Here is a 14,041-nt window from a genome sequence, read left to right on the forward strand (position 1 = left end):
TATATGCTTAAAGCGCCAAGTAGCACTTGCAATAACATTATTATCTGAGAAAAATCAAAATAGCTTTACAAAAGAAAAAAAAAAATCAAGGAAGTAGAGGCTCAGCCATTCGTGATATTACATTTGGTAAAGGATTTGTGTAAAAAAGTGATTACTATAGCACAATTTAGATTCCATCAAAATCACTAGAGGTAAAAGGTCAAAACTTTTTTAGGTTTTTAAAACTATTTACATGTTTTTTAAGTATTGATTGTTATTTATTATGTTAATAGTAATTATTTTCTTAAAGAGACAAAGAGGGTATATATGTGTCAATACTTTTGCTTCACTTTTGAGATTAACAGGGACTGATTTTATTAATGAACATGTCTGTCAATCAAAGAGAAACTAACGTAACTTTTAATATCAGAGGGCGTTTATGTGAAATTGCCTGAAATTATCTCTAAACATAAATATGAAAATTTTTGAAATTTTAAAAATCACGATGTGAGGTGAGCCATCTTTTGATTTGTACGTATAGAATTTTTCTTTCCATGTTTTTTCTTACGAGTATCTTCTAGCTTACATCATGAGTAGAGTGGATGACCAAAAACTGAAATGAAAATGATATATCGATTATTTTAGTAGCAGCGCAAGTAGTTACTGGTTACTACTAACTTATCATGGGTTGGTATGTAAAGTCAGATATTCCAAAAACGTAAGCTTGTCCGATGCATCGGTTGACAGACTCTCTCACGGTCACGGTCACGGTCACGGTCACAGGCCAGCTTGCAGTCCCATCCGCTTCTTCGGCTTTCCTTCCCCACTCCCCAGTACATCTCCCCGCTTCCGGCGGTAAAATTAGAACAAAAAAGCTACTAGTGGTGGTAGGGTAGGAGTATAATAATTTGAGCTCCAGCCGGCTTCAACAGAATTTGATTTCTTTCCAGATTCATAATCCTCCATATCTTCACCACTCGAGATGTAAATTTCTTCTTTGATCACTCTTCTAAATCTTCTGGATCTCCTTTTCTACCCAAAATTATCACCTCCACCTGGATCTCTCACCTCCATTGTTAGTTTTTACCTCAAGTCCGTAAGCGTTTTCCTTTTCAATCATTTCTTTTTTTTACTTGCTCATTTGTAAGTTAAAGTTGAATCTCAGCTCTTCATTTCTTTGTGAAGCTCATTTTTCAGGTGAATTTTTTTTTCCTAAAAGTTAATTAATTTCGTGGAATACCTCGATTTTAACGAAGCTATGCAGTAGGACTGTTGCATTTTTCATTTGAAACTTATGCATTTAACGTTGAATTGGTTAAATTTCTTTGTAAATTTGTAAAATTTTGATTAATTTATGTTACGAAATTAATCAGCTCTATGCTTTCTAGATTAGTAAGGTAGTAGTAGAACTTAGTAATATAAATGTCATCGCTGCTAAGAACGCTGTCGCTGTACCACGATCGGCCGTATCAGAACGGAGGAAATCAATTTTCCGTTAACTCGCCGTCTCACAGGGCGTTATCCAATGCCAAAAGTTCGTCTCCGTTGTCGCCGTTCTTTCCCGGTGTACTTTCACAAAAAAGTTCGCGTAAAGGCATGAGCTCGTGGAAAAAATGGTTTTTTAGGTGTTTGATATTTTTCTCGCTGGGGTTTCTATTAGGCATGGCTCCCTTTGGGGGATATGAGGATGTTAAAGGCCGTGATTTCTCGTTCGAGGAGAATACCATGGCAAAGTCGGCAGAAAATGATGAGGGGGATGTGAGGAATTTGTTGGTTGTGGAGGCGAAAGGTGGGGAAGGTTTAGTCGTGGATAAAGTTGAATTACGGGTTGTTGAGGAAAAAGAAGTGAAGGAGCGGTTTGATTTTGTTCCACGGAAGCAGTTGATTGTGGTGACACCGACGTATAATAGGGCACTTCAAGCTTATTATTTAAATAGGTTAGGACAGGTTCTGAGGCTGGTGCCGCCGCCATTGTTATGGATTGTGGTAGAGATGAATGTTGCATCGTTGGAGACTGCAGATATTTTGAGGAAGACTGGGGTTATGTACAGGCATTTGGTGACTACCAAGAATTTGACGGATGTAAAGGACAAGAGCGTGCATCAAAGAAACACAGCACTGGAGCATATTGAGAATCATAAGCTTGATGGGGTTGTGTATTTTGCTGATGATGATAGTATCCATTCACTCGAGTTATTCGAGTGCTTGAGAGAAATCAGGTAACTTGATTATGATTAGCATTGCAACTGCTTTTAGTTTTCTTGTACACTAATGTTTGGGATTCTATTCTGTGATATTTGTGCTGCGTCAGTTGAATGAGAGTTCAGACCTTATAACTGCTCAATACAAGCCTTATCTCTGCCTTTGTTGATTGGTCGAAATCGCTGGAAACTCAAAGCATAAAAGAAGAATTCTATGACTATCGTAATTCCATTGTGGCTTTGTGTAGTATTGAAGGATTTCAGAACTTTAGGTATTCTGCTTAGTAATTAAGTATGCACTACTAGATCCTTCAAGCTAAGGAAATCAAGGAAAATTGACATATAATAACATCAGAAGAGTAACACAAGTGTGGCTTCATTGAAATGGTGCACCTAAGCTCAGTTTCATTATTTACTGTTGATTTAGTTGTTGTTTGCATCTAGAAATATGATATATGATACATCCTCTCATTTCATTATTTATGAGTTGGAGTAATTTAAATTGGAGTTTATATATGTAATTTTTAGACATTTCCTGAAAGAATTGCTGACTTTTTATTGTTTTTCTCAATCGCTTTTATGATTTTTTCGGGGTTTTTCGTTGTTTTCATGTTTGTTGTGTGGTAGTTTTTCTTTTTCTTTTCTTTTTCATGTTTATGTCTTGTATTTTTCTATATTAGATTAGGGAACTTTTTATGAATTCTAAGAGAGGAGAGCTTCTATGAGAATTGGTCCAGCCTCACATCTTTCTTAAAATTTTAATGCTCTTAAGAGATGGAAGTCGATAGTTAAGTTCTTTGACTAATCCTTAACATTGATGATGTCAAAAGGAGATCGATGAGGTCATTCAAGGCAGTGTATTTGGATGCAGTAAGGAGGAGAAATGGACTCTTGACAATCGAATTGGATGGTTATCCTAATTTGTTTGTTTGCCACATGAGTCTCCTTTGTTTATTTGGTGACGGGAGATTGTTATTTGATTTCTTGACATTGATGCCATGTAATTTTTATCTGATTGACGAGGCAGTTATATTTTCTGATCTTAGCTCCCTACCTGAACCTCAAGAAAATAAAATTAGTGAGATGAAAGGAATCGTGTTCCTCTTTTCTTGCCATAACTTTCCTATTATTCTATACAGGCGTTTTGGTACTTGGCCGGTTGCAATGTTGGCTCAAACTTGGAATAAGGTGGAGTTGGAAGGTCCCGTCTGTAATGGGAGTCAAGTAATTGGATGGCATACAAATAAGAGTAAAGGACTTCGTAGATTCCACATCGATATGTCAGGTTTTGCTTTCAATAGTACAATATTGTGGGATCCAAAAAGATGGCAACGTCCAACTTCAGATCCAATTCGGCAGTTAGATACTGTGAAGGAGGGTTTTCATGTATGGATTATGTCTTTGCAGTATAAATTATCCATTTATGTTTGGGATCCTTATTTTGTGCAATTGATGGGTTCTCAGAACCAGAGCAGATGGACAAAACTCAGTTTTCATTGTGTCTCCTTACAGGGAACCACATTTATCGAGCAAGTTGTAGAAGATGAAAGCCAAATGGAAGGCCTTCCTCTTGGTTGTTCAAAGATACTGAATTGGCACCTCAAGCTGGAAGCACGTGAACTTTTTAATTCTAAAGCTTCACTGCTGCAGAAGAACCTTGATGCTTGAGCTAATTGTTGCAATTTACACTGGCCAATATACCTTTTGATGCAGGTATGTGTTCGAGATTTGACTCTGATGGTTGGCCATGGTTTGGGAACAAATTATTCTCCTGTGTCTAAATCAAGTAAAAGCTAAAAGGAAACGGATTATAGTAGGCCTTATGATGGACAGAAATTTTTCTAAGCAAACAGAGACAAAGAAAGAAAGTAGGGTAACTTAGGCTTTACGTCAAGGATTATCGGATGTATATGTTATTCCTCTCTGATTCGATATTGTTGCACTTGCTATTATGACTAGTGAAGTGTCTCTGTTTTCTCTTGTTTTAGTTATGAAAAGATATGACTGCTGATATTACTATCTTTCTCTGCATGTTAGCACAGCATATTGTGGTAGACCACCTTCATCTAAAAGCAGGGCATTGCATCATGTGATCCTCCACAAGCTGAAGCAGTTCATGTTGGAACATAGACGTTGAAGCAAGAATCAGGAACTTTTGTTTGTAGCTGTTTTCTGTTTTCATGCCATTTTTGGTAATAGCGAGGAACATTCCGTATAATGGTGGAAGGTGGATATTCTTTTAGTTTCTTCAAAAATTTCCTTTTTATATTTATCATCATTTTTTCAGTGAATCACATGGTCATAGAATTTTATGGCCTGGTTCTTGGGAGGATTACTCCCCTAACATCATGTGCAAGCAAACTCCTTCCCTACCCTAATCAGAAGCATGATCATTAGTTGCTAAGATTTGCTTCCGCTTCCCCAAGTTTGCTCCACCAGACACCCACCCTATGTCCTGCCATCATTTACTTGCAGTCCTAGATAGAGGCAGCTGCAGGAGCAGGATCATCTTTTTTTTTTTTTCCTCCCTGGACACGATAACAATTGTATAACTTATTTTATTCTAAACTATAGGGGAGGAGGAGCATAGTAGGAACAGGATCTTCTGCCAGTGTGTTTTCTACGTAAAGCCCCTTGAACTTTTGACTCAGTTCCAATGATCACTTTCCTTGCCAAACAATCTGGAGTCCTTTTCAATGGGGGCCCAAAAGTCAGACAATTATGGAGCAATCTCTAGTCTTCGATACAAAGTCCTTTTAGCCTAAAACCTCTTATCTTTAGCAAAATTCCTCCATTGGTTGCTGCGCCATAGTTACTCTAAAAAGCTAGCAGGCAAGCGATCCTATTGCCTCCTATGCATACATCAGGATGGTAATAGCTTCTATATACTCTGATGTGGTGGCCTCTTGACTGGTAATTGTAAATGAATTAGGACACATGAAAAGGAACAAGTCTTTTATTTTAACTGCTCCATTCTTCTCCTTGCCATTTCACATGGCAACGCTTAAGAAGTCTGCCGTGAAATAACTGTTATTTATTGTTATGGGACCTTGTGCAGTACCACATGAAATTAAAGGGATTGCATGTTCATCTCAGTATATACAGGCGGTAATGCGATCAAAAGGGTGTATTATACCATCTCAAATATGGAGTGATCGCTTGCTCTAAGCGTAAAAGGATCGGTGTTCCTTTAGACTTTGATAGCAAGCGCCTACTTTTGGCTGCGATATTTCTTATATGAGCTCTACGATAGTGGCTACAGCTTACAAGGACAATAAAGTTGAGAAAATGGGGATACCTTAACGTTCACAATATCATACTTTTAAATATTTTGACAATGTTGCGTAGAAGTTTCCAAAACTACAACGCTTGCGTTTAATATTGGAGAAAGGATAGAAGCACACGTCTTAGAACTATCACCATTACGCAGGAAAAAAAAAAACACAAAAGCTGAATTAAATCCACCCTGAAGGGTTGTTGGGCGTTAAGAAGGCTGGATGCTAGGGGATTTAATCATTCTGGATGGATTGCATGCTCATTCCTGGAAAAGGGCAAGTTCCCAACCAAACTAAGTGGGAGGGTACACCAATATCATTTGCTGCTTGCTTGTCCGTGGGCAAAAATCATCGCAAACAATATGCAAGCAAAATCCATAAACGAATAATCTCTCGTGTCTACAAGCAACAGCTTTTGAGAAGAATTAAACTTCTTTATTGATCATAATCGCTAAGCTATGACATGCGCATCGCATAACACGGTGATTAGAAATTCTATGATTTGGTGCAGAGGGAGAATTTCCGCCCAGGAAATTTTTTCCAAAACACCTTGTGCTGAGTGACGGCCCAGAATTGTCCAACCTTTTCGGGATCAGCACTAGAAGTCCTTGCTCCAAATAAATTGTAACGCAGATATTGGCTGGAGCCGGAACTCCCAGTTTCAACCGAGCTTGCAGGGACTGGAATCCTGGGATCAAGCAATTCCCAGAGAGTGAAGAAAAAGGTTTGGTGTTGCAGATTCCAGAAAACATAAGGGTCACGTTGGCATTGCTCCATGAAGGGAAGAGCTAGTGTCTGGGGGATGCAATGAAGATGTAAGATGTGATTTCTGCAGATGTGGTTCATCGACAAGGTTGAGAAGTACCAGCGTTGATCTGCAAAATTCAAACACAGAACTTTCACTGGACAAGACAACTGAAGGACACCCACCATACTTGCCAAGACATAAAATGAGATCAACCAGCTTTAAACAAGACCATGAAAAGTAAACCTTCATATCAACCAGACAGGAGTGCACTATTTAGACGAAGGTTGACATTATTTTGGCTAAGAGGAATGAAACTTAAAATTTCTGATAGTTGAATTAATATGATAATGCTATGCTCGGAGACAATATTGCATACCACAACCATATGATTACAAATTTGGAGTAGTTTCAGTGCACAGAACTTTTGAGTATTGGTTTCTCCAGGTTGATTTCAGTAGATTTTTAACACAACTCAGGAGTATCACGATACTCAGATTAGTAATAGTACACTGATAATGGTTAATAGTGTCAAACAAACACCTTCCATTCACCTTTGCCTTTTTACTACCGTATATACTTCCAGAAAAACTTTGAACCATCATTAGAATGATGGTGCAACCAGAAAATATTGAAGATATTCCTAATAGAATTTCAGAGAGTACTTTGAAACATAACCAAGCATGATCATTTCCAAGAACACCCGTTACCTAGTTAATGAATTTCTCACACTAGGTTGGCTTGCATAGGTAGCTAGTGGTCCTCGAAGGTGAGCATATTTGTTAAGAGCACTTTCAAGCTGGGGTGATGGCAACTGCAAACAGAACATGGGAAACAAAAAAAGAACGTTGAAGATTATGGCATGCAGAATTCAAAACCCGAATTATACAATCATACATTAGGTAAATTATATAAACGCTACCTGCAGTAACACACGGAAGGAATGAGGCTGGGTTTGTGATACACATTTCAAAAACCCTACCCACAGCTTTGGCATTCTCCATACCTGCAGCCAATGCACAAACTCTAGGCCATAAATTGGCGGGCTGAAAATTCCAATTACAAGCAAACTTATTCTCAGCCTCACCTTGAATAAACATCCAGGCTATGACAATTTTTAAGAAGAATAAGAAAAGGAACAGCAGAACATACCTGTCTACTCACAAGTTTGGACAGTAACTCCATGACAAAATCCACCTGCACATGAAGTTAAACCATGCTGTTGTTTATTGCCGACTACATTAATCAAAAAGCTGAATTATGCACAAATAAGAAATCACAATACCATCGCAAACAAATAATAGTTATATCCTGTTCACAAATAGCAACCTAGTTATCTACTTAGATTGGAATATTTTCAAAATTCCTGCTTCAGTTCTCATTCCTTTCACAGAACATGCACAAGAACCTCTTATCCTGTTAAAAAGCAAAAGGTAAAGAGCATATCCATATTTTCAAAGCAGGGAAGTGAAACACCATACAAGTCTTCTAGTCTCAAACAATTACGTTGAGAATTGGAACATCAATTATGAATAAGTACATGGACAAAGAAAGAGAATAAATACATGGAATAAGAGGAGGACTCAAAGGCTTTAGCAATACCGCTTTTTTGGACTTTTTTTTAGCTCTTGTTAACTTTAACAATAAAATTGTTCTTCAAGTCTCAAACACTTATGTGTGAGAATTGGAACATCAATTATGAATAAGTACATGGACACAGAAAGGAAAATGCATACATGGAATAAGAGGACTCCTCAAAGGCTTTAGCAATACCACTTTTTTGGGACTTATTTTTAGCTCTTGTTAACTTTAACAACAAAGTTGTCATAGCATACACTTCAGTAATGAAAACTTGTTAGCAAGAAGTAAAGTAATTAAGTGCTGGCACATAAAATAGCTTATTTGCGGACACACATAAAAGACGTTGGGATACTATATCTTAAAAACTGGCATAAAGGGCATTAATGGGCACCACTTCAACTTGGGACCACCATGTTAGTGATAAAATAATTTCTTTTGATAATTCATCTCATTCTATTTGGCATCACTCCATTCCACAAGTAGTACTGCATGGTCCTTGACAAATTTTTCCATTGTAGTTTATGGTGAGTTAGGATTTTTTTTTTTTAATTTATAATTCCTGAATAAAACCAAGTTTTAATTGCTGTACTAAATTACGAACTTGATGGAAAGGACATGGTTGGATGTCTAATTTGGAAAGTGTAACAATTTAAGCTTACTTATTTTAAATGGGGTTTGCACTGACTTTAGGTGCAAAACAGTACAAATACCCTTTTAGAATGAACAGCCAAAAATCATTGCCTCTTCATGAATAAACATACAAGTGTGCGCCTTCCACAAATTTTCCATATTGATTATTCAATTCTAGTCCTCATCGTATTGGAATCATTTGTTAGCTGACCTGCATCCAGCGACAACCTAAGAAAGTTGATCTCGAGAAACTTCATTTTTTTGCTCAGTTATGAGGTAGTTCAACATATTCTCTGAAAGGTAGTAGGATGTCAAGGAATGCAGCTGAACAGGGAAAAATATTTTACCAGAGCAGGGAAAGCATCAGTAGTTTGAATCACAGTCCTCATGAATAGAAGTGGTAGAGGAGTTTGATCCACCTAAAAAATAAATATGCATAAGCTAACCATTCTCCAATTTACAAGCTGTAACATGCACATACTTTAAACTTTTATACCATCTGATTTAAGGCCTTTGCCATGACCTGCTGGGTGAAAACCGTTCGCTGCTCAAAGCACACTGAGCAAGCATCTGTAATCTGAAAGGCAAAAAAGGTTAAATTGCTTCCGATGTGAATTATGTAGATTGATAAGCATCGGATGGAAATCATAAGAACTGGGAAAAAACAAAAAGATTTCATTTACTCCACTAAGCATATGCTCGCTGAAGATGGAATCTCTTGCTTTGGATTCTTAGGAATCCAAATAAACAATACACATTTTCCTGACACTGTCGTGGATAACCATGAAACCTAACCAAATTATTTTGAATTGCCATTGCTAAATACCAACCTTTTTAAGTGGAAGATGATCTCTTTCAGGATTAATGTCGTGTATTGCCACCATCACTTCTGCCGGTGTCAAAGCGGGACCTGTATGAGCAGAACCCTGCCAAGAAACATTTTGAATCTGAAAACTTCCGACACCAAACTGGAGAAACTTAGAATACAATTCAACCAAATATTGATGCTAAAGTTACTTCCAGAAATGAATAATTCTGGACAGTTAATTAAAAGTCCGACTAATGCTAAAATTTATCTATTGCTTGCCAGCTCAAAATAAATTCAACCAACCGTACATGAATACAGTGACTCAAGAGACATCACAGCACAATCCAGGTTTGACAGCACAAGTACTAATATTTCATCTCAGTAAAAATTATTTAATTCCCACTAATAAGCTATGACCATATATTTGCAGACATAGTATTTACATTCTGCATTTTCATCTGAGTACCTCTTAAATCAGGATAGACAACATGACATAGACAGGCAAATATAATATCTTCTAAAGACATTGATGAAATAAGGATATGTTCACTATCAAAAGCAACTCGCAGTAATCTCACAAGCAAAATCCACTTGTTTGATTGGATTAAACTTAGACAAATTTGAACAGTTGGGGTTTGAGGAGAATGGTGAATATATGCCTGTACATGTGCAAAAAAAATTGAATTGAGAAAATACAATTAAGCTGTAGTTTATTATGACTAGGCAACACTCAAACATAAGTAGACAAACATGCACAAGAACTATACAATGACGAAAAAATTGAAAGTAATCCTGATAAACTTAATGTTGGATAAAAATGGCCTAATGTGAGATATATCTATTGCATTTACAGCACATTTTTCATTTGGTTTAATGATTTCATAGGTTATCAAGTATAAGAATATCTGTTATTCAGTCAGTAATCCTCAAGAAGGTTCTAAATCAGTTCTTTGTTAAAAATCTCAGACAAGAATTTCGGGACATGTTCGATGATCATTTTCACTGGATTCTCTGTGTCCTCTAAATGTCGAAACTAAAGATAAATTGTACAGAGGACGTCCATCCCTGAGATGTTATCATGTAAAAGCATGGTGGAAAGGATAATTACAGCGGATAGTGATGTTGCCACGGTATTCCTCAAGCTGATCAACAGTATGTGCTGTGTGTGTATGTTGTGTAAGCAATATACTCCCTTGACAAGAAACAAAACTAACTTTTTTTCTTTTTAATTTTTTGTAAGTGGCAGGTCTTGAACCCAGGACCTCCTACTTTCAATCCCTCCCAACTTACCACCCAACCCAATCCTCCCCAACAGAAACAAATCTAACTTAACATGCAGTGGAAATATCTTCATTAAACCAACCACTTAACTACTTCCACATAGAAAAAAGCAACAGTTCATAAAGAAACATTGAGAATTTCACCTGCCTATTCCATTTTGAATGGTTGAATATTGTTTAGGACATTCCAAAAGAAATAGAGAACAAGAAAATTGGAGGAAAGGGACATCACCGGTGCCATAAGCATGACCATGTATAGACACATCTTAAATGATAAGAAGATGCAAACAGAAAGAGCTGTAACAGTAAGAATGAATTCATACCTGTAGTATGTGGGCAAGTGCTGTCTGAAACTTATCCGGTGGGAGGTTAACCAGCTGAGGAAAAATAGGTAAAACCTGATACATAAGAAACAATCCATTATCCTTTGTAAGGTTAAAAAAGATAGTCAGCTTCAAGATTACCCCTATTCAAATTATATCCACACCATATATTTAAAGGTTGCTTCAATATAGCAATAAAATAACCTAGAGCTGGATATACAAAGTGCTCCAAAAACTTAACTACAAGAACAACCACAAGTCCATGACACTAACTAGAAACAACAGTTTGCTAAAAAATAAGATGAAAAAGCAAAATTGAAGCAAGCCAGCAAGCGACCCTAATATACACAACCAATGTGAAAAAGGTGCATTTATAGTGCTAAAAATAATAATATGCATGCCATATCAGGCCTTAAAAGAATGCCAAACATCTACTCTTGGACCTACAATTCCATATTGCTAGAGGTTAGTCTTTGATTATCAGAGCTAGAAGGCAAATAAGTCTTACCCAGATCACTGAGATCAAAAGACCACTGACACACATTATTTGCAGTAGTTTAACTAGAAAGAAAATATATAAGGAACCACCGCCTACCTCCTTTTTGGAAAATGATGACAGTATTGGAATGAGAATAGTAGCATCCTGCAACAGAAATGAAACATAAGAATGGATAACCAAGAAATATTGTAAGTGAACGTATGAATGAGAGAGAGAGAGAGGTCTTGGTGCTAATGGCATTGGAAAGTGGAAATGCTTTAGTTGAAAACCTTCAGCTTTGTTTCATATAAAAGTTTGACAATGGCAATAACATCAGCTGGAGGTGTTGTCCCTTCGGATAGAACACTGATCACCTAGTAGTGAAGAAACCATGTCACCGTTATTTAAGGAAAAGAATTAAGAGGAAGACAACTTCCAGCTGTTCAAGTAATTAAGAACAAAGAGACTACCTGAGTTAAAAGATTTTCACTTCCTGTGGGTGGATCAGATATTATTTCAAGCAGCTGAGAATAGGAGGACCCAAAAGCCCTTATAAGAACAGGAATATGGCGATGTACAGCCTACACTAACAAAAAGAAATTTAGTGAAGACAAGATATTTCCTAAAGAAAATTGCAGAAGTAATTACAAAGGATCCAAATTAGAAGCATAAAGTCATATAAATTGCTATGGTTGTGTCCAAGTGTCAGAAATAGCCAAGTCCTCCACTATAGGAGAGTGGACATATTTGAAATTATGTTTTGTAGTAAATGTTGCAGTTAAAAGGACACAGGCAAAAGAACTAAACTCTTATAACATGGGACATTTTTTTTTTCCAAAAAAATAATCTTTTTAAGATGGCAACTGTCAAGTAAAGGGCAACAAGGTGGAGAAAAATTCAAACAATTGAGGAATTAGTTTATATATCATAAATGGCCAAGAGCAAGCATATAAACATGTCTAAACCTATAATAAGGCAAAAGTCCTTTTGTCCTTGCAAGCATCAGAAATACAAGAACCATCCAGCGATAACAATAATATCCATATATAATTCCATTTCTGAAATATTTCATCCTTCAAGTTTTTACTCCTTTATCTCAGTTACTTCTCCTCAGTCATGTCCTTTTATTTTCATGAGTTCTCAGTCAGTTGAACGTAAAAAGATGACTATGCCAACAAAGGCAGTAGGAAAATCAAAAAATGTAGATGACTGGGTTAATCAAGCAAACTCATTAACAATATAACTATATGCACAATCAACCATGTGAAACTTCATATAGGGACAAGAGGTACCCACTATTCTACAACAGTGACTGGACATCTAAAGTCAATGAATATTCTTTTAACCAGAAAGGGATAGAAGATTGAATAGTTAAAGCCACAATGAGATTAAACCCTTTGTGGAGAAAGCACAGATTGATGCCAATCAATATGAAAAACTAGGCCGGAGTTCAGTCAATGGAAAGATCGATGTGTGGGGCCACCATACAAATTTGTTGACCATATTACCCAGTGAATGATGGGCCTTGATAAACTAACTCCTAACAGCTGTAATTTAATGTACATTAAGTACAAACTGATTACCACTTTTGAGTAACCAGTTTGAAGCGATGACCTTGTTCTATCTTTGTCAATTGGATGCCTAAAAGGTCACAGAGTTTTGACTTAATTCCTGTCAATAACAACATGAAGACAACAAATATAAAATTCCGGGAAATGGTATTAAATAACAAATGCAGGTTCTGATGGTTCATCACTGGCTTGAAGAAGGGTCATCAGATGGCAAAAAGTGCTGATCATGTGAGACAACTCCAGAGCAATGAAGTTCTAGATAATGAGCGATGACAAATCATCCCACATGCAAAGGCAGAATATTTGATTGAACGAACAAGTAAGAAAACAAAGTGAAGAGTGGAAAAAGACCTGCTTAATCGCCTTGGGAGAACGTGCATAATTATCAAATACAATTCGTAGGAGACTAGGTTTCTGTAAACAAAAAAGGAGAAAAGAGAAAGAAGACAGAGAACAAACAAGGAGTGAGGAAGACATATATCACTGGAGCTCCTGATGTAGGGGGAACAAAAATAGCTTTTCAAGCTCCACCATGTAAAAAACTAAAGAACAATAAACAGTTGTCTCGACCTTTGGGCATAAGGCAAAAAGCAGAGACACATGCTGCTGAGCATGAGCCAATGTCACTGCAGATTCATTTTGAGTATCAATTTCTGCACCCTTCATGGAGTCGATTTCAGATACCCCTGGCTCTGAAACTTGAGAACCACTAATAGATGTTTCTTGGCTTCCCACCTAAGATTGAAAACAGAAAGAGGGGGAAGAAAAAAAAAAGGAAAGAAGGTGTTAGGAGAGAAACATGTGACGATGAAAAATGGCAATGTCAAAGGTAATTTTGAATAACGGTTGTAACAACTATCAAATATTCAAAAGCTGTCTCGTAAGGACACAGAGTTGGGAGTCATGAAAAGAAAATATTTTCAGAAAACCGCTACATTTAGAAGTGGAAAAACAATGGAGCCCAGTCCCAATTACGTTATGATCAGCTAACCATTTTCTGACACTTATTACACATGCAACCAACTTCAACTAATTCACTGTCTTAAACTATGCAAGGCAAATAGGCGCACAGATTTTAACACCATGTGTCTAGATGATTCAATATGATGAAATGTAAGACCCTCTTGCATTTCAATGCAGCACTAAAAAACAAAGGTATGAATTGGGGCA

The 14,041-nt window shown here is 36.9% G+C and overlaps 2 protein-coding genes across 6 annotated transcripts in view; one reads left to right on the forward strand and one right to left on the reverse strand.

The window, feature by feature from the left end:
- The first annotated feature begins 685 nt into the window (after positions 1 to 685).
- On the forward strand, positions 686 to 4,471 carry LOC113749403 (probable beta-1,4-xylosyltransferase IRX9H). 2 transcript variants are annotated; one of them, XM_027293131.1, is made up of 4 exons: positions 686 to 2,198; positions 3,320 to 3,566; positions 3,693 to 3,893; positions 4,218 to 4,471. In XM_027293131.1, the coding sequence occupies exons 1-3, from the start codon at positions 1,402 to 1,404 to the stop codon at positions 3,846 to 3,848; spliced, it is 1,200 nt and encodes a 399-aa protein (XP_027148932.1). In that variant the 5' UTR covers positions 686 to 1,401; the 3' UTR covers positions 3,849 to 3,893; positions 4,218 to 4,471. The 2 variants fall into 2 exon arrangements, with proteins under 2 accessions (XP_027148932.1, XP_027148931.1); XM_027293130.1 differs by having other exon boundaries at positions 687 to 2,198; positions 4,223 to 4,471.
- A 1,210-nt stretch (positions 4,472 to 5,681) lies between these two features.
- The window catches only part of LOC113749106 (symplekin), a 29,447-nt gene continuing 21,087 nt past the window's right edge, over positions 5,682 to 14,041 (reverse strand). For 2 of the 4 annotated variants that reach the window (XM_027292764.1, XM_027292763.1), the window contains 13 exons: positions 13,442 to 13,606; positions 13,223 to 13,285; positions 11,771 to 11,881; positions 11,591 to 11,674; positions 11,418 to 11,465; positions 10,823 to 10,897; positions 9,242 to 9,337; positions 8,908 to 8,988; positions 8,759 to 8,830; positions 7,353 to 7,397; positions 7,123 to 7,206; positions 6,911 to 7,014; positions 5,682 to 6,330 (listed from right to left, as the gene is read on the reverse strand). In XM_027292764.1, the coding sequence (XP_027148565.1) occupies positions 6,213 to 6,330; positions 6,911 to 7,014; positions 7,123 to 7,206; positions 7,353 to 7,397; positions 8,759 to 8,830; positions 8,908 to 8,988; positions 9,242 to 9,337; positions 10,823 to 10,897; positions 11,418 to 11,465; positions 11,591 to 11,674; positions 11,771 to 11,881; positions 13,223 to 13,285; positions 13,442 to 13,606 (1,146 nt within the window). In that variant the 3' untranslated portion in view covers positions 5,682 to 6,212. Of the gene's footprint in view, positions 6,331 to 6,910; positions 7,015 to 7,122; positions 7,247 to 7,352; positions 7,398 to 8,758; positions 8,831 to 8,907; positions 8,989 to 9,241; positions 9,338 to 10,822; positions 10,898 to 11,417; positions 11,466 to 11,590; positions 11,675 to 11,770; positions 11,882 to 13,222; positions 13,286 to 13,441; positions 13,607 to 14,041 lie in introns of those variants that run through there. The other 2 variants (XM_027292765.1, XM_027292767.1) reach the window with 2 other exon arrangements.

The sequence above is a fragment of the Coffea eugenioides genome, chromosome 10 (genome assembly GCF_003713205.1).
Source record: "Coffea eugenioides isolate CCC68of chromosome 10, Ceug_1.0, whole genome shotgun sequence".
NCBI lineage: Eukaryota > Viridiplantae > Streptophyta > Magnoliopsida > Gentianales > Rubiaceae > Coffea > Coffea eugenioides.